This window comes from Eumetopias jubatus, unplaced genomic scaffold (genome assembly GCF_037043125.1).
Source record: "Eumetopias jubatus isolate StellerSeaLion01/CBP00866 unplaced genomic scaffold, mEumJub1_p1.0 scaffold_4, whole genome shotgun sequence".
NCBI lineage: Eukaryota > Metazoa > Chordata > Mammalia > Carnivora > Otariidae > Eumetopias > Eumetopias jubatus.
In genome coordinates, this window is record NW_028274810.1 from 99,026,000 (window position 1) to 99,053,708 (window position 27,709).

General features: G+C 48.0%; 2 protein-coding genes across 7 annotated transcripts; one reads left to right on the forward strand and one right to left on the reverse strand.

Moving 5' to 3' along the window:
- The first annotated feature begins 801 nt into the window (after positions 1-801).
- MASP2 (MBL associated serine protease 2) lies at positions 802-15,281 on the forward strand. The gene is given in 15 exon segments (XM_088022864.1): positions 802-806; positions 895-1,123; positions 1,259-1,436; positions 2,281-2,412; positions 4,335-4,458; positions 4,460-4,529; positions 4,603-4,750; positions 8,623-8,741; positions 10,073-10,151; positions 12,187-12,327; positions 12,826-12,894; positions 14,085-14,426; positions 14,429-14,554; positions 14,557-14,676; positions 14,679-15,281. Coding segments are annotated over 15 exon segments (2,046 nt in total). The 3' UTR covers positions 14,843-15,281.
- Positions 12,542-25,741, reverse strand: TARDBP (TAR DNA binding protein). Of its 6 annotated transcripts, none has more exons than XR_003610167.2 (8): positions 25,635-25,741; positions 24,432-24,683; positions 22,183-22,346; positions 20,978-21,118; positions 19,867-20,037; positions 18,267-19,479; positions 17,262-17,295; positions 12,542-16,500 (listed from the first exon to the last, which is right to left on the reverse strand). XR_003610167.2 is itself a non-coding variant. In XM_028108266.2 (6 exons), exons 2-6 carry the CDS (start codon positions 24,667-24,669, stop codon positions 18,949-18,951), a joined length of 1,245 nt encoding a protein of 414 aa, XP_027964067.1. In that variant the 5' UTR covers positions 24,670-24,683; positions 25,635-25,741; the 3' UTR covers positions 17,553-18,948. The 6 variants fall into 6 exon arrangements, 1 of the variants encoding a protein (XP_027964067.1); XR_003610166.2 differs by having other exon boundaries at positions 17,262-17,532; XR_015768021.1 differs by having other exon boundaries at positions 12,542-12,891; positions 16,403-17,532.
- Positions 25,742-27,709: the final 1,968 nt, after the last annotated feature.

A 27,709-nucleotide genomic window follows, 5' to 3' on the forward strand; every position in this document is an offset into this window, starting at 1 on the left:
GAAGCTCTGAGCACATGACTGGGGCTTGTCCGCTGAGTTTTCACCCCGGGGGACGTGGCTGAGCCATTTCCTGGGAGAACCTTCCAAGTCAGTGTCCTCAGGCCTTTCCTCCTGGACTGGCCACACTTGTCCAGCAACAAGGGAGAAGCCTGCCCCGGGGGGCTGCCTGGTTCTAGGAGTTGAATCAGGAGGAAGGCTGGGGCTGTCAACATTCAGTCTGTCTGCTCAGCGCTCTGTTTTCTGGCTGTCCCTCCCTGCTCAGCGGGACTTAGAGTTGCTTTCTAGAGGGCAGTTTTCACCTGTCCGTCTGTGTTTCCAGCTTTCAAAATGGTGAGGCTGCCTCCTCTCCCATATCCCCCATCCTCATGCACACGTGTGTTTTTAAAAACTCTCTTTCCCATCTTGCGTAGGGAAAAAGTAGATGCAGGAGGGAGGGAGCAAAAATAGATGCATCCCCAAGTCTCCCCAGAAGCCATCATTGTCTTGATCATTGTCATGGAGGCACCCCCACACCCCGGCTGGCCTTGGAAGTTACACACTGAGGGAGGGAACACGGAAGTTAAGGGTAAGGGACGGAGCCAGGATTTATTCCGGGGCTAAGTGTTGTTCAGGTCCAGCTCCTGGCTCCCGGAGCGACCTCCCCGCCTTACCTGACACTCGGGGCAATCCGGAGTCATGGGGTCAACTCCCAGAATCCCAGGGTCAGGGAGGCTGGGGGCAGGGCCAGGCATTGGACAAACAGACCAAAGGTGAGACGCCGTGCGGCTCCAGACCGGGCCTGGTCAGCTGGACGGGTGCACAATGAGGTGATTGGGAGCCCCCCACTGTCTCCCCGGCAGGGGCGAGGGGTCAGAACAGGGCTCCTCACCCGCCGCCCCCCGCCGCCGCCCTCAGGCTGCTGGTCTTCCTGGGCTTGCTGTGGGGCTCAGCAGCCACACTCCCCGGCCCACAGTGGCCTGAGCCCGTGTTTGGGCGCCTGGCATCGCCTGGCTTCCCTGGGGAGTATGCCAACAACCGGGAGCAGCGCTGGACCCTGACGGCACCCCCCGGCTACCGCCTGCGCCTCTACTTCACCCACTTCCACCTGGAGCTCTCCTACCTCTGCGAGTACGACTATGTCAAGGTGCCGACAGCGGGGAGGGGGCACGACCCCGACCCTCTGGAGGGCTGGGGGGCAGGGACCCCTGGGGGCAGGGAGGGAGGGAGCGAGTGCGGGCCTTGCGTCTCGCCCTCCCTCCCCGTGACTCCAACCCTACAGCTGAGCTCAGGGAGCAAGGTGCTGGCCACGCTGTGCGGGCAGGAGACCACGGACACGGAGCGCGCCCCCGGCAATGACACCTTCTACTCGCCGGCCTCCAGCCTGGACGTCACCTTCCGCTCCGACTACTCCAACGAGAAGCCGTTCACGGGCTTTGAGGCCTTCTACGCAGCAGAGGGTGAGGCGAGAGGAGGCTGGGGTCGGGCGGAGGGACGCGAGATGGCCCATCGGCCCGCGGGGGTGACTCTTTCTTAGGCCAGGCCAGCTCTCCCTTCGGTCCCCTCACCTCCCTGAAGCTGGGCTCCTGCCAAACCAGCGGGCGCAAACCAGCGGGTGAGGAGTCCAGCCCTCCGTCCAACACCAGCCCCAGGGCAAATATCAGCAACAGCCGTGACCCCTGCCCTCCGGCTGAGCCCCATGGTGTGCGGGGTGCTGAGCTGGGACGTGCTGAGCCAGGGACGTGCTCCTAGCGCCACCCCCCCCCGCTCCCCCATGAGGCTAGGGCCCAGTGACCCCACCTCTGGGTGGGAAGTGCAGCCCCACCGGCCTGAGCCCCGCTGAGGACACCCAGCCTGTGCTCCCTGTGCGTGGGCTTCCAGCCGAACACTTGATTTCAGATAGGGGCTCCTGCGGGGACCAGCTGTGTGACCTCGGGCAAGTGGCTCCACCTCTCTGTGCTCCTCAGGAGGCTGCAGCAGGGCTTGCTGGAACCTGGGTCATAGCCCCGCTCGCTGGGCTCGACGGCTGGTTGCTCCTGCTGGTTGCCCATTAGCTGCATGACTTTGAGCAGGACACTTAAGCCATCACTCGTTTGAAAAAAGGGGGGTACTGACATCTACCTCCAAGTGTTCTGAGAAGGTTATAGTGAGCCTCAGCCTGTTCGATGCTTGGCCGGGCATCAGCCACTTCCAGACATGAGGAGACACCTCTTGGGTCAGCCATGAGGCTGAGTCTGCTCCCGGGCCCCAGTACCACCTCGTCTCCTCCCCTCTGACCACCTGCCTGACCCGCCCCTCCCTCAGACATCGATGAGTGCCAGGTGCCCCCGGGACAGGCACCTCCCTGTGACCACCACTGCCACAACCACCTGGGTGGCTTCTATTGCTCCTGCCGCAGGGGCTACGTCCTCCACAGGAACAAGCACACCTGCTCAGGTGAGCCGCACCCGCTCAGGTGCGCCGGGGCTGGGGAAAGTATGGGGCAGTCACTGTGCCCGGCCCAGCCCCCACCTTGGCCCAGAATACAGCCAGCTCCTCAAAGCCATAAGTGCTCTGCCCAGGGGTCTGGAGGGACCACTGACCTTGGCCTACTGGGTACTCCTCCTGGCAGGCTGTCCCCTCCTGCCATCTGTCCATCCATTCATAATCCGGAATCCCTCCCCCTCCTCCGTTCCATCCTTGGCTCCCTCTCATGGGTCTTCAGCCCGCCCCTTGGATCATATGTGTTGGGCCCCCCCTATGTACCTACCGTGTCTGGGCTCCAGGCCCCTGCTACAGCCACCTGGCCCTCCTCGGGCTCCCAGGTTGGAGGAGTGGGGAACAGAGGCCCGGCTCACACAGGCTTCCCTGCACAAAACTTCCCAGTCGGGGCAGGGCGTGCCCAAGGCGGCTGGCTCCCCAGCAGGCCGACCCCTTTGGCCTCTACTGCCCGCACCCTCCGAGCTCCTGCCAGGTGCCAGGTGCCCAGATGGGAAACCCGGGGGTGCCCTAGGGAGGGGGCAGCCCCAAGCCTCAGTGCTGCCCCCTGCCTTCCCCGGCTCGGGGTCTCTCCCCCAGTGTCTCTCCCTGTCTCTCTGTTCTCTCTTCCAGAGCAGAGCCCCTAGCCTCACCTCTCACTCCGGTCTGGGTCGGGCCGAGATTGCTGCTACCTGCAGCCCCTCATCCACCCCATGCATCCCTCCGTGGACCTAACAATAAACCTGCTTCCGGCTCCACCTACTGCTTCGTGTCTCTTGGGTGGCACGGTGGGGAGAGGGCAGTTGTGTGCACTCTGGCCCCCTCCCCTCTCTCCCTCCCCTCATCACAGCCTGGATGAACCCTAGCTGGTGGGAACCCCCTCCATGGGGCCACCGGCCCCTCTGCCAGAAAGCCTTGCCCAGCATCCCCCAATCCATTCTGAAGATGGGGCACTGAGGCCCAGAGAGGGATGAGGGCTTGCTTGAGTTCACACAGGGAAACCAATATCTCTCTACTCCCCCACTGGGTCCCCAGCGGCTGAGCTGGGAGCATCCTTGGACCAGCTCCTGTTCAGGGGATGACTCATGCCCCAGGTGTGCTGGGCTGGGGGAGCCTGACCCAGAGCAGAAAGGCCCAGGGAGATAGTCATCGATGGGCAGGCTGGTCGCCCGCATCCAGGGGCTATTCCCTCTGCCCTGTGGGGAGCAGGCCCATGGAGGAAGGCAGGCCGTGCTGGGACTCCTCACTTTTGGAAGGCTCCCAGCTCAGACGCCTTCTGCAGCCCGGGGTGGGGTTGGGCAGATGCCTCCCATGGCTGGTGCAGAAAGAAGCTCACTCTGCAAGCGCATGACCAGCTGGCCCAGTGGGGAAAGAGGGCACCAGACATGCTTTTGATCAGTGTGAACTTGAACTTCCCTCAACTAACCCCCAGGGCAGTGCCCAGACCCTGGGTGAGAGGCAAAGTGGACAAGGGGAGGCCCCTCTGTTCCCCGTGGGGACCCAGGGAAGGCTGGACTGGTCCCAGCTGGGTGCAGGTGGGAGCCCCCGGGGTGGATGAATTTGGGAGTTGCTGGGGTCAGGTGTGGATAAAGGACACCCTCGTCTCCTTCCCCCTCAGCAGAGTCTAACCTCGCTCACTTTGTCACCCCCAGAGTTGTGACTTGGGCCCAGGACTCCCCAGGCCCAGGAGCCCCTGGGGGTGTGGGGGGGGTCCTGGAGGATATACATCTGAGTGCCACCTGTTTCAGCCAAATCCAGGAAGCCCAAGAAACTCTAGATTGTTCCTTCACCCATGTGGTGGGGTGTTCAATCTGACTGAGCCAGAGGGCAGTGAGGGCAGCCAGGGGGGCGGAATCAGGCTGCTGGCACCCGCTCACAGCCCTGTGGCCATCCTCTCTCAACCCTGTGTTCAGGTCAGGTCTTCACCGACCGGTCGGGGGTTCTCAGCAGCCCTGAATACCCGCAGCCATACCCCAAACTCTCAAGTTGCACCTATGGCATCCAGCTGGAGGAGGGGTTCAGCATCCCTGGACTTTGTGGGGTCCTTCGATGTGGAGACACACTCGGACACCCAGTGCCCCTACGACACCCTCAAGGTCCGGCCCCCTGGATCTACACCTCCTCTGGCTCTGGCGGGTCCAGAGGTGACAGGGCCCCTTCTGCTTTCAGATTCAAACCAACAAAGAGGAATATGGCCCATTTTGTGGGACAACGTTGCCCCCTAGGATTGAAACTAAAAGCAATGCTGTGACCATCACCTTTGTCACTGATCAGTCGGGGGACCACACAGGCTGGAAGATCCACTACACCAGCACAGGTGAGGGCAAGTGGGTCTTGGATCCCAGCAGCAAGCTCTTCCCGGAGTGTCGAGGAGCTACATAGGATGGAACTCTTCCGGACTAGGCCTGGGGAGTGCAGGGGAGTAGAAAGTTTTCCTCGGCCCTCTAGGGTTCCTGGCTGGGTCTGAAAAGTAAACTGACAAAGACAGATCAACAGGAGAAAAACATCCACACTTATGCAATATAAGGTCTACGTGGCATGGGAGACTTTGCAAGGCAGGAAAGACCCAGAGGAACACTTAGGCTTGCGTATTTCTGTGGGGGGGGGGGTTGCAGAAGAGGAGACAGTCATGGGGAAAAATGACAGGTTAAGGCAAGTGTTGTAAATGGGGGAAACTTAGCAAGGCCTCTTTATTTGGATTCTTCTTGGTTCCCTTTGTCTTTGGAGATAAGGATGCTTCTTCCCTCCTGGTATAGGGAGGGCAACTGTCACGTGACGGTACGTGAGGGTCTTCTGACTGTGACGGGGAAGAAGGGTGAGGGAGGGGGCGGAGGTCCGAGGGATCTCCCTGCTTCTGTTTTCTCAAACTCCTTCAGCTTAAAATATTCAACATGGCCAGGGGCCGTATTTTGGGGTAGTGCATCCTGAACTCCATCAGAAGACAAACCAGGTTTGAGTGAGGGTGGTCTGTGAGACAGTGGTTCCTAAGGGGAAATGCCACCCACTCACCCACCCACCCACCCACCCACCTATCCCTCTCCTCTCTCTTCCTTCTCTCCCTCCCTTCTTGCAACCACCCATCCACTCAACCGGCCCTCCTTCCATCTGTAGGAGAGGAAAAAACAATGTTCCCTCTGCCCTCCTAAATTATTGGCTGGGACCAAGAAACAGATGAACAAGAAGAAAACAAACACGTTTGTTAAGGTGTATGTCTCACGCATACGTGGGAGATTACCCACGGGAGAATGGGGACTTAGAACTCAAGGTGTCAGTACCATCTTCAGCTAAAGACAAAAGAGAGGAGGGTGTGGGGGAAGCCAGTTATGGGGAGGTGCCCATGACTGGGAAAAGTACGGTAAACAAAAGTAAGGTTTGTTATACAGATGTAAGACCCTGCCTTCCCCAGGGACGAGTTTCTAGTGATTTAGTCGTCTTTCTCCTGGGACAGAGAGGGAGACACTCTTAATGGACATTTCTTGTGTGAATATAAAGTTCCCTTACAAAAGGATACTTTTACTCTGTTTTCAGACCTTCTCCTGTGTCTGCTATTTCTGAAAATAATCAGCTCAAAATAATCCTTATGCCAAAGAAACATATTCTGTAGTGCCATATTCTGCCAACCTTCATATCCATCCATCAAAAACAAAAAACCAAATTCCACTGAGTAAATTTGAAGGCTTAACTGGCTTTATTAAATGATTTGTGAATTGGGCAGCATCCCATCTACCAGGTGGAGGGGAGCTCTGAAGGGAGCTGTACAAAATGGAGGGTTTTCATAGGAAAGAAGGTAGGGCAAGAAAGATAATAAGCAAAAGAAAAGATTGTTCTAGGCAAGATCACCTTCTCCTGGTGACCTTGCATCTCTCCCAACTTCTCTCCTTCCTTGGCTCCCTCCTTCCTTCCATCCATCCATCCTTCCTTCCAACCATACATTCATCCATCCATCCCTCTTTCCTTCCATCCATCCTTCCTTCCTTTCAACCATCCTTCCTTCCTTCCATCCATCCTTCCTTCCTTTCAACCATCCTTCCTTCCTTCCATCCATCCTTCCATCCATCCATCCATCCTTCCATCCATCCTTCCTTCCTTCCATTCTTCCTTCCATCCATCCATCCTTCCATCCATCCTTCCATCCATCCATCCATCCTTCCTTCCTTCCATCCATCATTCCTTCCATCCATCCTTCCATCCATCCATCCTTCCATCCATCCTTCCATCCATCCATCCATCCTTCCTTCCTTCCTTCCATCCATCATTCCTTCCATCCATCATTCCTTCCATCCATCCTTCCATCCATCCATCCTTCCATCCATCCATCCATCCTTCCTTCCTTCCATCCATCATTCCTTCCATCCATCATTCCTTCCATCCATCCTTCCATCCATCCATCCTTCCATCCATCCATCCATCCTTCCTTCCTTCCTTCCATCCATCATTCCTTCCATCCATCATTCCTTCCATCCATCCTTCCATCCATCCATCCTTCCATCCATCCTTCCATCCATCCATCCATCCTTCCTTCCTTCCATCCTTCCTTCCTTCCATCCATCATTCCTTCCATCCATCCTTCTATCCTTCCTTCCTTCCTTCCTTCCTTCCTTCCTTCCATCCATCCATCCATCCATCCTTCTTCCTTCCTTCCATCCATCCATCCATCCTTCCTTCCATCCTTCTTCCATCCATCCATCCTTCCTTCCTTCCTTCCATCCATCCATCCATCCATCCATCCATCCATCCATCCATCCATCCATCCTTCTTTCTAACCAACCACCCATCCAGGAAGCTCAGAGCTCAGGTTTGGGTGTCAGACTGCCTAGGTTTGTGTCCAGGCACAAACCTGTTTCCTGGCTATGTGACACTGAACCTCTCATATAACTTTTCTGAGCCTTAATGTCCCAATTATTCCAATTAAGGACAACATCTCCTTCAAAAGGTGTCAATTCATGGGCTAATGCAGGGAAAGCTTTGGGTGCGGGGTGTGGCATAGAGGAAGTGATAATTGGATTAAAGGGATTGGGGTAGTTTTTAAATTAGAAAATTGGATTAAAAAAGATTAACCCTTGGGCCACCTCTGTTGGAAATGTGGGAAGGGGCGAGACTGGTTGGGAGGAGGGAGCCCAGCACTCTGAGAACAATTCGTTTGTCTCCTGTTCATTTCTGAGAGTCTTTCATTTTCCTGTAGGTCAAAGTAATAAAACTACAACTGAAGTGCTGGTTTCAGAGCGACTCAAAGAGGGAGTCAGGTCTGCCAGGCTGGTGGGGGAAGGGCCAGGACAGAGCCTTGAGGCTTGTGTGAGGGAGGGAAGGTGCCAGCCGGATGCCGGCCAGTGCTGTCCCTGGAGGTGGGGACTTGGGGCCTGCAGGGGACTGAGAGCTGCCCTGGGACACAGAACCCAGCGGCTGGAGGGAGAAGGTGACTCAGCAGAAGACTGGCACAGGCCGAGGGGTAGCGGTGGGGGTGGGCTGAAGGCTTGGGGTGACAACAGGCCGGGGTTTGGGGGCAAGAGTGAAGGACAGTCTCCCTGGAGGCCTGCACACGGTGGGCACGTGCTTTCAAGGGGAAGCAGGAGGCTTCCTGGGTGCCGGAGAGGATCTGGACCCCAGGTTTCCCCCAGCAGTGAAGGCTGTGCCACAGGGCTGTTGTGGGGGGGTCACATGCACCCACTCTTGCCCAAGCTCAGCCAAGCACCAGCCCAGGTGCTTTACATCTGGCCTTCACGACAACCCTGGAGGGTGAGTGACTATTCTCCCCTCCCATCTCACAGCTGAGGAAACTGAGGCACACGGAGTTGAAAGTAACTGCTGGGAATGCGGTCTAGCTCTTTTCCTCCAACCGACACCGTGGCTTGGTTTTGGGCCGCGTGGCTCAGGCTCCTGGCGCGGAGCAGACGCTGCCCTGAGAGTGTGGAGACCGCACCGGCTCCCCGCGTGCCGGCCTGTCTGGCAGCCTTGGCTGAGGCCCAGGCACTGCTGCAATTCCTCATTTGCGCAATAAGCGGCCCAGTGTAATCTTGCCTTTGAGGTTTTAAATCTGACGGACTCTACCCCACTTGCGGCGAGCCCTTTTTGTGTTAAGGGATCCATGTATAAATCAAGACCTTTAAATGGCTAAATTCAGAGCGGCGCGCTGGAGACCGCATCAAAACCCCTCACTGAGCCCGGCCTCCCTCTCCGCCCCACCCTCAACAGCTCATCCCTGCCCTGGTCCGGTGGCGCCACCTAATGGCCATATCGCGCCGGTGCAACCCGAGTACATCCTGAAGGATCGCTTCGCCGTCTTTTGCGAGACCGGTTATGAGCTTCTCCAAGTAAGTTAATACAAAAACCGTAAGTGCAGCAGGATCGCGATCGGTCTGATACGCATACATGTGCGAAAGTGGGAAAATAGCTGTGGTCAGCATGCTGGTTTCTTTTGCCTATACAATACAAATCAAAGAAAACTCGGCTGAGAAGAGAGATGGCTATGGAGAATTTTTTATTCTTAGGAATTGTGCCTTTATACAAAGAGCTTTAAAAAGGCTTTTGATTGAAAGCTGGTGATTAAAGTGGACTCTTCTCCGTTCACACATCACAGCAGCTCTTGTAAAGCGGCTGAAACAAGGGAAGGTTGAGTTTGCCATCCTCCTTCCACCTGCTCTGCGAGGCAGCCTTGCGTTAAATGAGGCCCCGCCCCTAGCCACGTGATGACCTTAACTGGCCTCCACTCCTGGGCCCACAAAAAATTAAAGGGCCCTGGGAAACAGTATATTCTGCAAAGTTATAAATAGTGACCTCTGTTAAGGGAAAGGGAGGGTAATTTTTTAAAATGCTTACTGTGTTGCTTTAGGGGCACAGGTAAGGGATTAACCTTCTTCAGAATTGTCACTGAATCCCAGTGGTAAAAAGTAATAACATTGAAATGATAGCTAGCTATTCAATCCAGTCCCGTGGAGGGACAAATCCTCCTCCCCCCGCCCCCCAAAAAGGCACTTTTCCCACCTTGCAAAGTTCCCTGGGGAAGGCTCTTTCCCACAGCTCCTTGGACTGCAAACCTCTTCTGTTTCTGATCCGAAAAAAATAAAAATAAAAAAATCACTTAAGCATAAAGGCTTCTTCTGCCAAAGTGATCTTTCATAATCTTTAGAAAAATGTTTCTCCATAAACAATACTAGCAGTAAAAACTGAGAATACACGTGTGAAGCTTATCAAAGTATTTTTAATAACTGTCCTGCAGCTAATGGCCACAGGCTAGAAAAATCCAGGCACACTCGCTCTGTGTTGGAGCAGGTTGGTCTTCCCCAGATTCCGACCACACCCCCTTGGGCACTTTATATAAAGAACTGGTGGGAAATCAGCAGGAACTTGTGAGATCTGATGTGTTCTTGGATTTAAGGGGAAAGCAAGAAATATTCATAAACTGCTGCAGAGGCCCACATTTGATTCGTACAGTGCCAAATACATCTTGAAAGAGGAGATCTATCCCGTAGGGGACAAACCCCGCAGAGCTATTGGGGTGTGTCCAGTCATGTGGGTGTGGCACCCCACTCCAGGCACCTCCCGAACCCCCCCCCCAAAAGAGGAACCGCTGTAGGAGCACAGCCTTGGGGTGTGGCATCATGATATAAACAAGGTAAGTAATATTTGCTGAATTCTTCTTTAGGGTGATTTGCCCCTGAAATCATTTGCTGCGGTCTGTCAGAAAGTTGGATCTTGGGACCAGCCGATGCCCAAGTGCAGCAGTAAGGCCACGTGACCATGGGTTCTGGGACGGCTTCTGCTGCTTTGCCTGCTTTGATCACTGCTTCTGTTGTTTTCTGAAACGTCTCCTTATCAGGGACTGAATTTCAAATTTGCTTCTCTTCCCCAGCCTCTCTGGGCACTTACAGGTTCAAACGGAACCAAGCTACCAGGAAAAGTATTTCCTTTGGAAAAGCATGATCTTTAAAAATATTTTTCCAAGTGTAAAATATTCATTGAGGACGGGAAAGAGAAAATGAGACCTTTCAATTCCCCCAACCCCACTGTTATCACATCCCTCCAATCACACACATCTCTCACACGTGCGTACACACACACACACCAAGCTGGGGTGAGGGGGTACGTTACCATTTTGTCCGTCTTATTTTAAATATTTTTCAATTATAAAATACATGTTAATTAGAAAAAATAAATTTACAAAAACACAGTGAGAACCTCTCTTGCCCAAATCCCCAAACTACTGCTGAGGGTTTAGGGCCCATTCCTTCATTCCTACGCTGTATACACGAACGGATTTCACTATTATATACTTTTTAAAAATTACATTTTTTTAGGATTTAAAAACATTTATTCATTTAACAGACACCAAGAGCACAAGCAGGGGGAGGGGCAGAGGGAGAAGCAGGCCTCTGGCTGAGCAGGGAGCCCCCCCCCAATGCAGGACTCGATCCCAGGACCCCAGGATCATGACCGGAGCTGAAGGCAGTCGCTTCACCCAGTGAGTCACCCAGGCGCCCCTGCTATTATATACTTTTTAACCAAAATGGGATACTAAGTCTGATCGCACTGTGCTCTTTCCCTCCATGTCGTGGGGATCTCTTTCCATATCAATCCAAGTATTAGCAGAGCCGCTCACTCATCCCTGTTAACGACAGCATGGCGCCCCCACCGCAGTGCTCCCAGATTTTCACTATTACATACACTGCCGTAGTGAACGCCCCTGTAAATATATTTGTGCATACTTCATGCAAACGTTTCTACAGAATTCCTAGGGAATTTAAATATTTTCATTTCATAAATTTACATTCCCACCAATGAGACTGTCTATCCTTAGTTCAAAAGCAGTAGAGCTAGGAGAGGTCTGGATATGAACCCCAGCCGGGCCACTTAAGTGAGTTGGGTGTGGGCATCTCTACAGAGAAGTGGACAGCACTTGGCACAGAACCAGGCACACAGCTATAAAGTTGCAGAAAACTACTTAAACGTAACCTTTTAAAATATCCAGGGAGAAATCCATCGATTTTAGCTCTACTGTGGGAACCAGACTTCTAGACTGCAGTCACTTGGGATCCTAAACTGGGCAGTTATTTCACATTAGTTATGTCCCCACAGGTGTGCATTTTAATGCAAAGTCAAGGTATTATGACTTCCGGGTCCCCTACACATTTATGAAAAGGAACCTAAGAAGCAGCCAAGTCCTTCTTTGTATTGTTCTTTGACCTTTAAGGCCGACCGAACTGCAAACCAAGGACCATTTTCCCGGGATCCAGCCCGGGCAGGACCGTGCAGGCTGGCCCAGGTCTTCCCTCCGTGTGGCTGCTTGCAGCAGACCTGGAGGTTAGAAGTCAGGGCGCCCGGCACCTGGATGACTCGGTGAAGCGTCTGCCTTCGGTTCAGGTCACGATCCCAGGGTCCTGGGATTGAGTCCCGCATCGGGTTCCCTGCTCCGCGGGAAGCCTGCTTCTCCCTCTCCCCCTGGCTTGTGCTGTCAAATAAGTAAAATCTTAAAAAGTCAGGGCGCTAAGGAGTCCAAGTGGTTTCAAACTCCCTTCCTTTATGAATCAAAGGGCTCCTACCCCAGGGGCCTCACCTCACTCTAGCCATTTAGTTCAGAACAGGGAGGAGAGGTTGTCTTTAAAATCACACTAAGGCGATTCCCTCTTCAGAGAGATGGAGGATGTCCACCGCACGGGGGGTGGGGTGGGGTGGGGTGATGAATATGGCTCCGAGCTCCAGCACCCCGAGCACAACCACCTGTCAGTCTTCTCACTGGCCTCCTCCTCCCGTGTTCACTAGTAGTTGACTGTGGCCCTCCTGATGACCTACCCAGCGGCCAAGTGGAGTACACCACAGGCCCTGAAGTGACCACGTACAAAGCGGTGATTCAGTACCGCTGTAATGAGATCTTCTACACAATGACACCTGATGATGGGAAGCCAACTCTTCAAAGTTGGGGGTGCGTGATATTTGAACCAAAGCCATCACGATCCGAAAATAAACTTGAGCCGACATTTTTGGCTAAGACTACACAAAAGATTAAAAGGCACTTCTTCCACCCACTAAGTGAAATATTACAGCTGAAGTGACTTTAATGTCAATTTGCAGGAATCTGAAAACAGATATCTAGTAAATGACTACTACAAACACACAATATATTCCAAATGGTTTAATTTAACAAGTCAAAACCTTATCATTAAGCACTTGAGATCTTGATACATATTCAAGTTACACATCTAAAAGGTTTCCACTTTGCAAGCAAAACATGGTTAATGCAGAGACCTCCTATTTATGAAATCATGTAAAATGGTTATTCAGACACCTCTATTTCCCACTGATGCTCAAGAATCAACATTTTTCAAGGGGGTATTCAAGCAAATGACAACCACCTTATACATGCAGTTAAACATTTTTGCTTTTCCAATGATTTGCAGGTAAATGTGTGTGAGGCTGATGGATTCTGGACGAGCTCCAAAGGAGAAACATCACTCCCAGTCTGTGAGCCTGGTAATGGATACATTTATACAAGAGATTCGTTAACTGATGGAAGTAGAACTGGGTGGGAGACATCAGCAGAGCTTTAGCTGTGGTGGGCAGAAATGGAACTTCAGCACTTGGCTCTTACACCAAGTTGTTATCTCCAAATAATACGTTCTCATCGAACCCCCTTTCCGGACAGAGAAGTTGTTAGGTGCTGACTTCATCAGTCACTTGATTATTTCTGACCTTATAACTAGGCAAGCATAAATAATTGATTTTAAAAATTATCTTGAACCATTTTTACATTTATAAACACGAGTTCTGCTGCGGAGTTACTTTTCTCTGTGTAACTATTAAAACCCCAAAGCTAATAACTTCATTATTTCCCTAAGCAATTGTTTTAAATGACATCTAGTTTTTAAACATTAATGCAATTTGCTTTTTAATAGTACTCAAAAAATTTTTTTTACCAGAATTGGCTCTGAAGATAAAGTTGGGTACAGTGATTAAAAAAAATAAGGTGGTAATATATTCATTACTCCTTTGTTATTTGGCTTAAATTGTTTTAAAAAAATATCTTAGCTGACACATTTATAAGTGTTAATGCCAGTATTCTGACACAACAGGAAACGTAGTTGCTACATTAATGAGCAGATTCAGTTAGCCATACACAGTAAATTTAGTTTGGAAGCATCAACTAGACCAAAAATAATTTCTGAACCTGAAGGTTCCTGGCTACAACTGCAACATTCTGATTTTTAAAACATTTGTATGTTCAAAGGTGAAACGAATTTTGCAAATCCTGGGGATAGTGACCTTAGTTCCTGCTTTCCCAGAACTACATGGTAAATAACCCATTTTACAAGTAGGAAAACAAGCAATGAAAAGGTCATTTCCTTTCACTTTCTAATCACATCACCCAGTACATCAGCTCAGACAATTCCTGTTTGCCCTATTAATTTTCCCAATTGTGTAGACCAAATTATTTTAGCAAAACAAATTAGTTCTAAAAGTTAATTTTCACTCACCTCATTTTTACCAAGAGGTTTTATCGGGTCTTTGAACTGTGTTTTAAAGCAGCCTCACCTGTTTAGGTGGGCACCCAATCAACCCGAGGTAACTTTTGGATGACATCAGACACAATTCCAAAGTGGTAATAACTGTGGGAAAAACCACCGCCCGGTTTCTATAAAGGCTCTATCTGCTTCTTTCCCCAGTTTCTGGAATATCAACTCGTACCATAGGAGGTCGTATATATGGAGGGCAGAAGGCAAAGCTTGGTGATTTCCCCTGGCAAGTCCTGTTATTAGGCCAAGCTACAGCAGCAGGTGCACTCCTGCAGGACAGCTGGATCCTAATAGCTGCTCACGCTGTATACGTGCAGAAAGCAGCTGCCTCCTCCTTAGACATCAGAATGGGTACCCTGAAGAGACTGTCAGCTCATTACACACAAGCCTGGGCCGAGGCCATTTTTATACATGAAGGTTATACTCACGATGCTGGTTTTGATAACGACATAGCACTGATTAAATTGAAGAACAGAGTTGTAATCAACAACAACAACCTGCCTGTTTGCCAGGAAAGGAAGCTGAATCCTTCATGAGGACAAATGACATTGGAACCGCATCTGGATGGGGATTAACCCAGAGGGGTTTTCTTGCCAGAAATCTAATGTTTGTTGACATACCATTGTCGACCATCAGAAATGTACTGCCGCGTATGAGAAGCACTCCTATCCAGGGGGAGGGGTAACGGAGAACATGTTTTGTGCTGGCTTAGAAGGTGGGGGCAAGGACAGTTGTAAAGGGGACGGGGGGGGGCATTGGTATTTCTAGGTAATGAGACACAGAGATGGTTTGTGGGAGGAATAGTGTCCTGGGGTTCCATTAATTGTGGGGAAGCAAATCAGTATGGAGTCTACACCAAAGTTATTAACTATATTCCCTGGATCAAGAACATAATTAACAATTTTTAATTTGTAGGTCTTCAGTGATTCCTTAATTTTAAAAATTCCTGTAAAAGGTCTTAGCAGCCATGTGGCCTGAGAGACACGAACACAGCAGTTGTCGCTCTAACCCCCAAACCACTGCCACACCATGGGTCAGACTGCCATTCCGGGCGCTTCTCCTTCGCCAGGTTTTTCACCTCTTACTCTTTGATTCAAGGGGACACGGACCATTAGGTGGGATCACTTTTGCCAATCCAATAGAAACTCGCTGGTTAAATCTGCATTTAATTACTTACAAAGTCCAGTATATTTTGTACTGGTTATCTACATTTCTACGAATTGCCTGTTCATGTTCTCTGACTACGTTTCCACCATGTCGGGGCTTGTTCTTACTGATCTCTAACACAGCTTTATATATTATAGCAATATTGGCTCAGGGATAACACTGAATCATGATTTTTTGTAAATAAACCAGACACATCGATACTTTGGCTTAGGTATTGACTGACTCCCATGTCTAAAAACCAATACCACAAATTGGTGAGATCTAATTTTTCACTTACCAAATTGGCAGACAAAAAACATGGAATAGCACTATTTCACATTGTCAAAGACAACACACATTTTCTAAAGGCCAATTTGGCAATATATTTGAAAAGCCTTGAAAGCATGCATAGTCTTTGACCTAGTAATTCCGATGTTAAGAATTTATTTTAGCTGTGAGGATGTTCCTGGCACTTGGAAATAGCCTAAATAATGTTCACATACAGAAAAACGCTGAATCGAATGTGCCATTTCCTTAAGAAGAAATACATTAGAATTCAGTGGTGTTATTATAGATAAATCTATAGTGTTTTCTTCTTACAACGAACATGGAAATACTTGGGCACACTTAACGAACAACAGATCACAAATCATACAATAGCTGAGTAAAGTATAGAACTCATACACAATTAAGAGCTACTCACCTAGTACTCAACAACAAATTATTCTAATTATCACATACATCTTCTTTTTCCTAAGGACACAATTTAAGCCGACTCAACCTTAAAAATCTCATGTCATTTTTGTTGGCTGTTCCTCCTTAAAAAGTTTTAATAGGTTAACATTTAACAAAGGGTTTCATTCTAGCCAAATAATTATCACTCATGTAAAAATTCATTGTGAGTTTTGGCCCAATTTCTCTTGTGCACATTAAAGGGGAACTTCTTGAGACTCACTTTTTAAAGGTAACTTTCCATCACCTTTGTCACATATAAAAAAGAAATTGTATTTTTCCAGTAAGACTCCAGACACTAAACTGTGGTGGCAACAAATTTTTTATTCAACTGGTTCAAAAAAGTTTTGAGAATGAATGCATTGAGATGACCAAATAGACTTTTAAAAACAAAATCTTTGCCAAATAGTTTACTTCTAGACTTCATTTTTTCTTTTTTTTTAGGGTAGAATTAAATACCCACAGCTACTGGTATCACAAACATGTTAACAGAAGGCTGCTCCACACTGAAAGCCTTCTAAGACGGGTAACTAGATTTACAACAAGTGTAAATAAGGGATTAAAACCATGCCATTGACAAGTGAACTTACCCCGGGCTCCTTGGAGGCTTGTCAGTTTAGTCTTTGGAGGTCCCCGAATACCATTTTAAGTGTTACCATGTTACTGCTGCTGAGTAATAGTGCAAGTGCTAAAATGCAAAATTCAGATGGTACAGGGTTTGGAAATCATGCAACTTAGATGCAGAAAAAAAATTAAAACAACGCAAGATCCTTTTACAGAGGAAACTGAATAACGAAACAACGTGGCGATCACAAGTCTAAAGGACGACTTCATTTCTAAAAGTTAAAACACGTAACTTGCAAAATGACAAACCTATTTATCATAATCTAATCAGATAAGGGCATCAGGTAAAGCTACCAACACAAAAACTGTTCATTCTTCCATCAGAAAACAAGCTCAACCCTCACAGTAGTTACATAAAAAGTACAACAGAGAATCAATAGATTATTGCTTTTACATACTTCACAATGCGTCGTGAGAGTCTAATCTGAGTTTGTAAACGATTTTATTCAACCCCCACTTGCGGAGGACAAAGCCCATTTCACTTAACACTTCCAGACAGACAACCCACCCTGCTAGTTCTTAAAGCTATCAGGCTTTGTAATGGATTCAGGCACAAGATAATTTGTGGTTTCTTCTACTTTATCCCTACTGCAATTAATTCCACTTTTCAATCCCGAACTAGAAAGGTGCTGATATTCCCTTCTTTTCGACTGCTATGCTTTGCTACAAAGCATTTGAAAATAATTAACATTGTTTTCCCCACTCCCTCAAATAAGAATATTTTTAGAAGGCATGATTCCCAATGGATATTTATACAAGCCATGTAAATAGAACATCACCCAAATGCACAGAGGCACTAATAAAAAGCTGGAGGGTACTGCTTACCATTTTAGGTGTGGTCACCCAGACTTATTAAAAACTAGATTTAAAAAGAAAAAAAAAACTTTCACTTTGGACAATGCAAGAACAAATAGCAATTAAGTCTGGGTATCAGGTGTCAATGCATGACAGGTGATGAATCCATTTGACTTGAGACAACTTTTCAAATAAGTTTATTTGAAGCAAAATAAACTATTGCCAAGAAACTTTATGAAAGTTCCATCGCAAAAGGGTCAAAAAAGGGGAATTAACTGCTATGAATTCTTTGCATTCAGGGCTGCAAAACAAAGACACATATTATTTAAATCAGTTTTATTTAAGAATTTCCAACATTGACAACTCTTATAAAAAGCATCCAAGCACAGGACACAGAACTGCATCAGACAGCATTCTCATGGGTGGCTAACAGACATAGGAACCTCCACCCTTCTTTGCGACACCCCGAGCTCACTGGTGAACTCTGCTTCCAAGTACTCCTGCAAAGCACGCCACAAGCTCAGTCCATGTTCTCAAGCCACCAGCTTCAGTTCACATGAGCACACTTACAGGTCAGTAACAGAAGAGAGCACACACCATACAGCATTCACAGCAGTTGACGGAGGGGTGGGGGGGGTACAAGTATCGTTTCACTTAACACATTCAGCTGACGCGGGTTACCTAAGAACAAAACTCACTTCAAGTCTTCCAACAGATGTGGATGTCCTTTGAATGCAAAAAACATTCGTACATTATTTGCTATCATTGCTCTCTGCACACTCTCTCACCAAAGCCACAGGATTGAGAGACACATCTCGCCAAGTTAAAAAATATCCATTATGCACCACCAAGTCTCTGCACGCGCTCTCTCCTTTTCTCGCTCATACTAGCCTTTCATGCCTCGGCACCACCATCAATCCCACACAAGGTTTCAAAAGTTCAAACAGCCTTCTGGTTCCATATCACAGCCTTGCGTTCATAGCGTTGATACGACTCCATGAAATAAAGAGTAGCGGATAAAAATGGGACACCCACCGTCAAAGACGCGGCCTGTGCAGCGTGCTGACGAGTCCTTGAATGAGAAAGCGTGCAGACAGAAGTATTCCTATGGCAGAACATTTACAGCACTACTTTCAATGAAGTGCTTCTTCCATAAACATTTGAAATGAGATGAACTGCAGAGATTAAATGAAGGCTTCATATTGTACTTTTGCATGTGAAGGGAGACAAGTGTTAAAAACAAAAACAAAAACAAAAACAAAAGAACCAAACACTGTGACACCATGATCTCCAAAAAGGAGATTTTCCTAAGGGAGAAATCCATATGGTGGGGTTCAAATTAAAACAAGGAGAAAAGAATGTAGTTCTAATCAATGGTTTCCATTTGAACATGCAAAGAATTCACTTGACAAGTCCAGGGATAAAAGATTACAGGAGAAACCTTTTGATATCAATTGTAGTGTGTTGGTTTTTACCCATCAGGCAAACAGCAGTTCACTTTCAAACACTCAATATTTCAACCCTTTATGTAACAAAACTTATAAAATTCCTTTAGCTTTTCCTCTTTTTCTAAAGAAAAATGTCAAAAATACTGCTGAATATACTCCACACTGAACAAACCAATTTTGAAAATTCTTAGTACATATGTATTTTACAATATACTTACCATGTGTTTAGAAAAATTTGAATTCCCACCAGTCTCTACCAACCCCACTGTCTACATCCCCCAGCCAGAAGATTTAGAATCCATGCTTGAGCCAAATCCTCCATTAAAACCGCTGCCAGACCCTGCATTTGATGCGGATCCCCAACCAATTGCTGCACCTGAATTAGAACCGCTATAGGAGTTATTTCCAGAACCAAAGGCCTGATTTGGCTCCCTCTGCATGTTGCCTTGGCTTTGGTTGTTACCTGATGGGCCCGACTGGTTCTGCTGACTGGCTAACATGCCCATCATGCCCCAGCTGCTCTGCAGCGCTGCCTGGGCTGCAGCCATCATCGCTGGATTGATGCTAAAGGCGCCAAAGTTCATCCCTCCGCCCATATTACTACCCTGATTGTTTCCCAAGCCAGCTCCACCCCCTCGACTGTTACCAAACCCACCCTGATTCCCAAAGCCACCTGGATTACCACCAAATCTTCCACTTCTTTCTAACTGTCTATTGCTATTGTGCTTAGGTTCAGCATTGGATATATGTACGCTGATTCCTTTAATGATCAAGTCCTCTCCACAAAGAGACTGGGCAACCTATAAGAAATAAGGGGTGCAAATAAAGGAGATTAAACCACTGACTCACATATCAAAGTAGCAATAACACTTAAGATTTCAAGCCACTGTCTAAGCTGGAGGAAAAACAAGCAATGAATGCTCATTTCATTTAAACCCATAAAATCGCCTTTAGCTCTAGTAAGGCAGCAGGGATTTGTCAGCTTATTTTCAACACATAGAACACTCCCAGGTCAGTGCCACATACTGAAAAAATATCTCAAGGGATTATCACAACTATCTAGACCCATATATCCCACAGCTCACAAGGTCAGAAAGCTTAGCTAAGGATGGCAATTAGCTGGGTGGGAGAGGTTCAAGACAAATTACCTAATAGAGCTGGGACAAAATTATTCAAGAGAAAAATACCTGATCATCTGCAAAGGTAACAAAGGCAAAGGCCCGGAACGGTTTGGGAATGAAGACATCTACCACTTCTCCATATTGGCAGAAGAACTGACGCAGCTCGTCGGCGGTCATGTCCTCTGTACAGCGCCCGACGAACACCTTCCTGCTTCTCAGAGGCTCGTCTGGGCTTTGCTGGGCGAATGGAAAGAAAAGAAAAAGGAGAATATTTTACAAGCCATGAAAAGAGCATTATGATAGTGGATGTAACAAAAGTTACCTGCCTTTTATGTTAGTCATTAAAAAGGAGGTACCTTCTTAGTTTTCTGCATTAGCACTGCTCTTTAAGACTTCAGTGAAGAATAACATTTTATTTCTTTTTTAAAGATCTAAGTTCTTGCTACACCCAGCATGGGGCCTGAACTCACAAATCCGAGATCAAGAGTCACACGCTCTACCAACTGACCCTGCCAGGCGCTCCCACATTTTAAAGTTTAAAGTTCAAGACTGTGTATTTGGGGGCACCTGGGTGGCTCAGTCATTAAGCGTCTGCCTTTGCCTCAGGTCAGGATCCCAGGGTCCTAGGACTGAGCCCCGCATCGGGCTCCCTGCTCAGCGGGAGGCCTGCTTCTCCCTCTCCCACTCCCCCTGCTTGTGTTCCCTCTCTTGCTGTGTCTCTATCAAATAAATAAATAAAATCTCAAAAAAAAAAAAAAAAAAGACTGTGTATTTGGATTAAGGAAAGTCAATGATAGAAACACCCTGGCAAAGAGGCTAACTCTCCAAGTCAGTCTTGCTTGCTTGGAACCAGTCAGGCCTTCGTGACAAGATTAATGTATTCTCATTGTCCTTGTGTTTTAAACCTGTAACTATGTAAGAAACTCTCCACTCACTAGAAATAACAAGAGAGCAGAATAAAACAAATAAACTTTTAGTTCAGAGAGATAATAAACTAAAGATTTCAAACAAAATATTCAGCACGCATGAAGGTCCTGAGGCTTTAACAAGGCAAAGGGTTTCAGGAATTCACCAGCCACCACCTTTTAAGAGTGCATTTTATGCATTATTTCACAGTGTCTTCTAAGGAAGTCTGTCAGCAAAAATTCCCAAAGCACAGGAAAAAAGAGCAAAGTACCTTAGAATTAGGAAGTTTACAGTCACACCACCGTCCATCTATCATATGTCGCTGTGACATTACTTTAACCTGGGTTTCATATTCCGTAAAACGAACAAAGCCAAACCCCTTTGAATGGCCAGTTTTAATATCTTTCTTGACCTAGAGGGGGGGAAAAAAAACCAATGAAATATACTAGAAACACACACACACACCCAAATCAGTTCCTTAGTAATTTGAAGGGCTTTACTTCGATGGAACTGCTTAATTAAAACTTAAACCAAGTTATTCTTTTTTTTTTTTTTTAAAGATTTTATTTATTTGACAGAGAGAGACACAGCGAGAGAGGGAACACAAGCAGGGGGAGTGGGAGAGGGAGAAGCAGGCTTCCCGCCGAGCAGGGAGCCAGATGCGGGGCCCAATCCCAGGATCCTGTGATCATGACCTGAGCCTAAGGCAGACACCTAACGACTGAGCCACCCAGGAGCCCCCAGTGTTTTTCTTTTGAGCTATTTTAGTAATCTCTACACCCAATGTGGGGTTCCAACTCACAACCCTGAGATCAAGAGTCACATGATCCCGACTGAGCCAGCCAAATGCCCCCCCACCTTTAAAAATAAGTGTTTTAAAATCTCCCAGCAATATAAGTTACAAAGAAATAGGCTATGGAGCGCCTAGGTGGCTCAATCAGTTAAGTGTCTGACTTTGGCCCAGGTTATGATCTCAGGGTCCTGGGATCAAGCCCTGCACTGGGCTCCCTGCTCAGTGGGGAGTCTGCTTCTCCCTCTCCCTTTGCCCCTACCCCTGCTCTTGGCGCTCACGCTCTCTCAAATAAACAAAATCTTAAAAAAAAGAAAAAGAGAAAGAAATAGACTGGCACCACCTTCCTTAAGCTTTTATGTAGAATTTTATAACGTGAAAAGCAAAAACATAGGTTATATGCATAAAGAGAAACAGTACAACCCAAATTTTGTTTTTGTTTAAGTAGGTTCTAGGCCCAACATAGGGCTTGAACTCACGACTCTGAGATCAAGAGTTGTGTACTCTACCCATTGAGCCCGCCAGGCACCCCAACCCAAATTTCTTTTCAGCATCCCCTATGCATGCATGTAATAAATATTAAAAACACTGTCTGCTGAGCATGAAGGGCAGGGTTACCGAACTACAGGAATTCTGGATGTTCATTTATGGGAAGACAGAAATCGTTATATGAAATCAAAGTTTACCTGAACCATAAGAACTTCTCCAAAGGTACTAAAATATTCTTTTAGATCCTGTTCAGTCGTTTTCCATGGAAGACCCAACACTATTAAATCAGACGTTTTCTGGACAGCTCTTTTCACTTTCACTGCTGATGAAGCATCTGTCTCATCCATTTTTCTTTTGTTATCTAAAGAAAATGAGCAGAAACCTTTCAGAACTCCTCACTTCACATGTCTTAAAGCACATTAGCCCCTACATTTAACAACGATAAGCAAAAAGATTCTAAGAATAAGATACTAAAAACTTTTGGCAACGAGAGAGGTCAGCTCTCAAAGACAGACAGAGGGATTGAGGAAGTGGCTGAGGGGCTTTGCTGGTGCAAAGGCAGGGACTCCCACCTGTGGTTTTGTGAGATCTCAAGATTATGATGGTTTGTTCTCCCCTCTCAAAAGGCACAACAAAACAAAAATAATTCTACTTCACTTCGACTTTAAAAACACAGTAAGGAAAAAAAAAACCAGGCTAAAAGACCGTGCTGTACTATCTTTGTGCCTATTAAATAGATTTGCTTAATTATTTTAAAGCCCATAACTTAAAAGTTATATACCAAAAAGCGGATCAAACTTTTACCTCCAGCTGTGGATTTAAGGGTGATTTCAATTTTCTTTTTCTTTCTTTTCTAAACTTTCAACCATGAACTCATGTTGATTTTGTAATTAAAAAGAAAGTCTTGGGTTATTTTTAAAAAACAGTATTTGGAAGGGAAGAGGAGGAACTAAATGACATTTTAAAAAATAGACTTTTATTTTTTATTTTAAAGATTTATCATTTATTTTTTGAGAGAGAGCGCACACAGAGGGAGAGGGAGAAGCAGACACCCAACTGAGCAGAGAGCCTGATGTGGGGCTCAATCCCAGGACCCCGAGATCACAACCCAAGCTGAAGGCAGACGCCCAACTGACTGAGCCACCCAGGTGCCCCTAGGCTTTATTTTTTAGAGCAGTTTTAGGTCCCCAGCAAAATGGAAAGGAAGGCAGAGATTTCCCAAACCCCCTTTTTACCTCTACAGGTGCATAGCTTCCCTCATTATCATGGTATTCCTGCCCCACCTAAGATGGTACATTTGTTACAACTGATGAACCTATATCGACATATCATCATCTAAATGACATTTTAGATTTGGGTAACAGCATACTAAAGAAAAACCAAGTTGATGCTGTTAAAAATGTTCTCAAAGTTTAAGTCAATGTCTTGCATACTAACCAACTACAATACTTTGTTGCAACATCGAGTTATAATAAAAGTAACAAACATGTATCAACTAAAGCAAATTCTTATTGCTAAAATGTACCTGTTTCCTCCACAAACTTCATGTTTCCTTTTTTAAGATTTAGAACATCAGGGATACGTGGCAGTGAGAGTAAGACCAAAACCCCAAATTATAATTGCACTAATTCAAGATTTGGATTACTGCAACTGATAATCATTTAAGGATGGAAAAATCAGATTAAATGAATGAATAAGAAACCAGAACAAAATATCGGGCACTTTAAAAAGAATCTATTGGGGCGCCTGGGTGGCTCAGTCGGTTAAGCATCTGCCTTCGGCTCAGGTCATGATCCCGGGGTCCTGGGATCGAGTCCCGCATTGGGCTCCCTGCTCTGCGGGGAGCCTGCTTCTTCCTCTCCTCCCCACTTGTGCTCTCTCACTATTTCTGTCTCTCTCTCTCAAATAAATAAAATCGAAAAAAAAATTAAAAAAAAAAAAAAGAATCTATTGGGGCACCTGGGTGGCTCAGTTGGTTAAGCGACTGCCTTCGGCTCAGGTCATGATCCTGGAGTCCCGGGATCGAGTCCCGCATCGGGCTCCCTGCTCGGCAGGGAGTCTGCTTCTCCCTCTGACCCTCTTCCCTCTTGTGCTGTCTCTCATTCTCTCCCTCTCAAATAAATAAATAAAATCTTTAAATAAAATAAAATAAAAAGAATCTATTTACCACAGACTGATCATTGCAAAACATTCTTAGCTGTTCCTTAAATTTGGCATTAAGTTGGCAATACTTGTTCAAATAATTAAGTACATAGTTTTTTTCTTTAAAAAATGTTCTGTATTTCCAATTTTTACTAATTTAGAGTACTGGCGTTCCAAACTAGTCTATTAGTAACGTTTAAAGAATATCGTGTTATAGGAGACGCCGTGAAATGAGGCCATAATCCAACTTAGGAGACACAAACACGACTATACTTTAGCGTTGCAAGAGCAAATGGCAACAAACCTTTGGGATAGTTGACAACATATACCAGATTTCCCCAGCCAGCATCAGGGGCATGCAGAATTCCTTCTACCAGCCGGACACCTCTCATACACTGGGACACTGGATTCCTGTAGCGCAGTCCACATGCCCCGGGAAACTGGGCTGTAACTGTGGACAGCAGCACTGTCCCATCGTCTTCTGATGGTATTTCAATGGGCTCGTCATTCTCATCTTCGGTTACCCGAATATATTCAGACATCTTTTCTTATTTTTCTTAAAGGAAAAAGAAATATTAATAACGAACACTCATGTCAAAGTAACTGTTTCTTTAAAAACCACCTGATTAATAAACACTACCATGTCAATGTTCTAGGACTTCTAGAAAAACTTTCGGGTTTGGGTTCTTATAGATGTTGGTTATCACTGAAATGAGATAACGGCAAGGATAGTGCCTTGTTAGTTCATTCCTGCCATAAACAGGCATCAGATGCTGCAACCCGTCAGTCCCAGTGGGCAGGCTGGCTACAAGGGGCGCGGGGGAGGGGACGCAGAGATGATAGCAAACAAGCCACTCATTTATTACAACCGTGAGATATGCTACTGGAAAGAAGTCAATCATCTCGGGGGCCGAGGAGAACCTAAGCTGAAACGTGTGTGGGAATGAGAGCACATTTCCCTACGAACGCGATGCAGAAGCAGTGAGCCAGGTGAAGAGAGCAGGAAAAAAGTTCCTCCCTGTTCCTCATTGTGGGACTTCCGGGGGGGGGGGGCTCTCCAAAGTTGACCAAGGACAGCGACTACAGATCCTTCCCGACGCGGGCCGCTACCTCCCAGAAGCCAGTGCGTGGCAGCCGAGGGAGGAATTTTTAAGCGCAACCCGAGGTGCAGACGCGGGGACCCGGGGCCTAGGCTGGCGGGGTCCCCCGGCGTGCCAAGTGCCGGAGGGCCCAGGGCCATGGCCCGGGCCCGGAGGCCAGGCCAAAGCTCCGCCTCGGGCTGCACGGCCCCGCGGGCCAAGCGTCCCTGCCTCGGCGCCGGCTGCCACCCGGCGCCAAGTTCCCTAACGACGCGCCCGCGCGAGCCCGCTCGGGCAGGACGAGGCAGGCCCAGCCCCACGGCTCCCTTCCCGGGGCGGAGGCGGAACCCGCTGCGTCCGCCTCGGGCCGCGCAACGCGGGAGCCGGGACGCCTAGGGCGTCCTCAGTGAGAAGCGTCCGCGACTCACCCGCTAGGCCGCTGCTAGGAAGCCCGACAGGGAAACCGAAGCAGCGAGGGATCCAAGAGCAGCCCAGCTACCGCTTCGCTCCCACAAAATGGCGCTAGGGCCGCCTCCTCCCCCCGCCGGCCGTCGTCCTCGCCCACCGGTCCGCGTCAGGAGGGGAAGGACGCCGCACGGAGGCACAACGGCCTTCTCCCCAGAGAGGCAGAGCTCCCTGCTGGGAGGCTGAGCAAACGGGACGGATTTAAGGGCTACAATAAGACCAGCAACCCGGACCAGAAAAGCTAAAAGTTGAAAAAATAAGGACGCCTAGGCTGTTGGCTCCCCCCACGTAGCGTAACAGATGGCTTCGCCCGACCAACCGTCGGCCCCGGGTCCCGGCCCGCGCTCGCGCACTCTGAAAGTGCGCGAGACTAGCGCAGGGGCAGGGCTAGGAGGGGCGGGGCGGGACCAGGTGAGGTGGGGGCGGGGCGGGGCGGGGCGGGGCGGGGCCAAACGGGGGCGGGGAGGCGGGTCCCGGGTCTTCCTGACTTTCCCGAGGCTTGAGAGCGCGGGGGAGCCAAGCACCTTTTGTTTAAAAAGCCAGCCGGGTGCATCCTCTCCTTCCTCCCGGAGCCAACCTCCACACCTGGAAAGATGACTTTGTTTAAATAGGCAAATGATAGCGCCTACTATCTGCCCCGATGGTCTCGTGTGTGGAAGGTACTATTGATACAATTCGCATGGACAGGTGAGGAGGAAACTGAGGCACACAGAGGTTAAGTATCTTGCATGAGGTCACCCAGGTAGTAAATGGTGGACCTGGGATTTGAACCCTAACCCTAATGCTAACATATTCCAGCTCCAGGCCTCTAATAATAATACTGCGTATTAGGATACGCCTTGCCCAAGCTCACAGGGCCAGTCAGTGGTGGAGCCGGGATTTGAACCCAGGCAGTCTGGCACTGGAGAGGAGGAGCTCTACTGCCTCCTCCTTACAGCCTCCTAGGGAATAAATATTAAGACCGGCAAGTCCAGATGGGTGCTGTTTATATTAACCAGATTACTCCTAAATCGATTTGCAGAGATAGGTGAAGAGGGAATGGAAGAAGACAGATGGAGTAACCTTTACCTCCCTCCAAGGGCGGCCCTGTACACAGAGGACAGCAGAGTTGGGCACATGCCCCCCATGGCCCATTTTGAAGCACTGGATGAGCTTGGAGGCCCGAGTCATCTGAACTAATCCACTTGGCCATTTTGCAGGGAGAAGTTAGTTTTATTTTCTCTCCATTTTGCAGAAGAAACTGGGGCTCAGAGGCCGTGTGACTTGCCTGAGGTCAAACACTTGCCCAAATGCGTCACCCAGCCCATAAATTCCTCTCCCAGGTCTATCAATCCCTGAAGCTGTGTTCCATCCTCCTCCCTGGGCCACTCTCTGTGCCATGATTGAGACGGAGGCATTTAGTGTGGGCAGCTCTGTGGGCCTTGGATGCCAGCCATAGGTGGGAGGAGCAGGGTATGCAGAAACTGGAGAAAAATCAAACAGGGACAAAACCACAAAAGCTGTCCCTTCCCCCAGAAGTTTTCAGGCCAGTTGAGACGACCAGCAAATACGGTCTCGAAGAGAACAAACACTCCTTCGGGAAGAGAATCAACGATAAAGGCCGGAGGGAGGCTGAACAGCAGAGTCCTCCTGCTCTAACTGGAGCTCATCTCTGGATTTCAGCCCTACAGTCACGATTGTCAAATGTTCTACTTGTCTGAAATGTGTTTTGTAAGTTCTCCTGGTTTGTTTGCTTGTTTGTTCATAGCCTGTACACATTAAGCCCGAGGATTGTTAGAAGGCCACACATTTATCTGCTCTTAACCATCTCCTCTCTTCTGAGCATTTATTAAATGCTTTCTGAAGACAATGGATCGGAAAGGATAGACGGTACTCTCACACCTCATCCAGCACTGTGCTAAAACTACAGTGTAAAGAGACACAAGAAAAATGAAGGCCAGTCACAGTGGGCATGGAGTGGTCTAGAGTCTAGGGACAGAGAATTAATTAGAAGACAATCCCAGGAGACATAAAGCACACAGGTGTCAGTGCTAGGCAG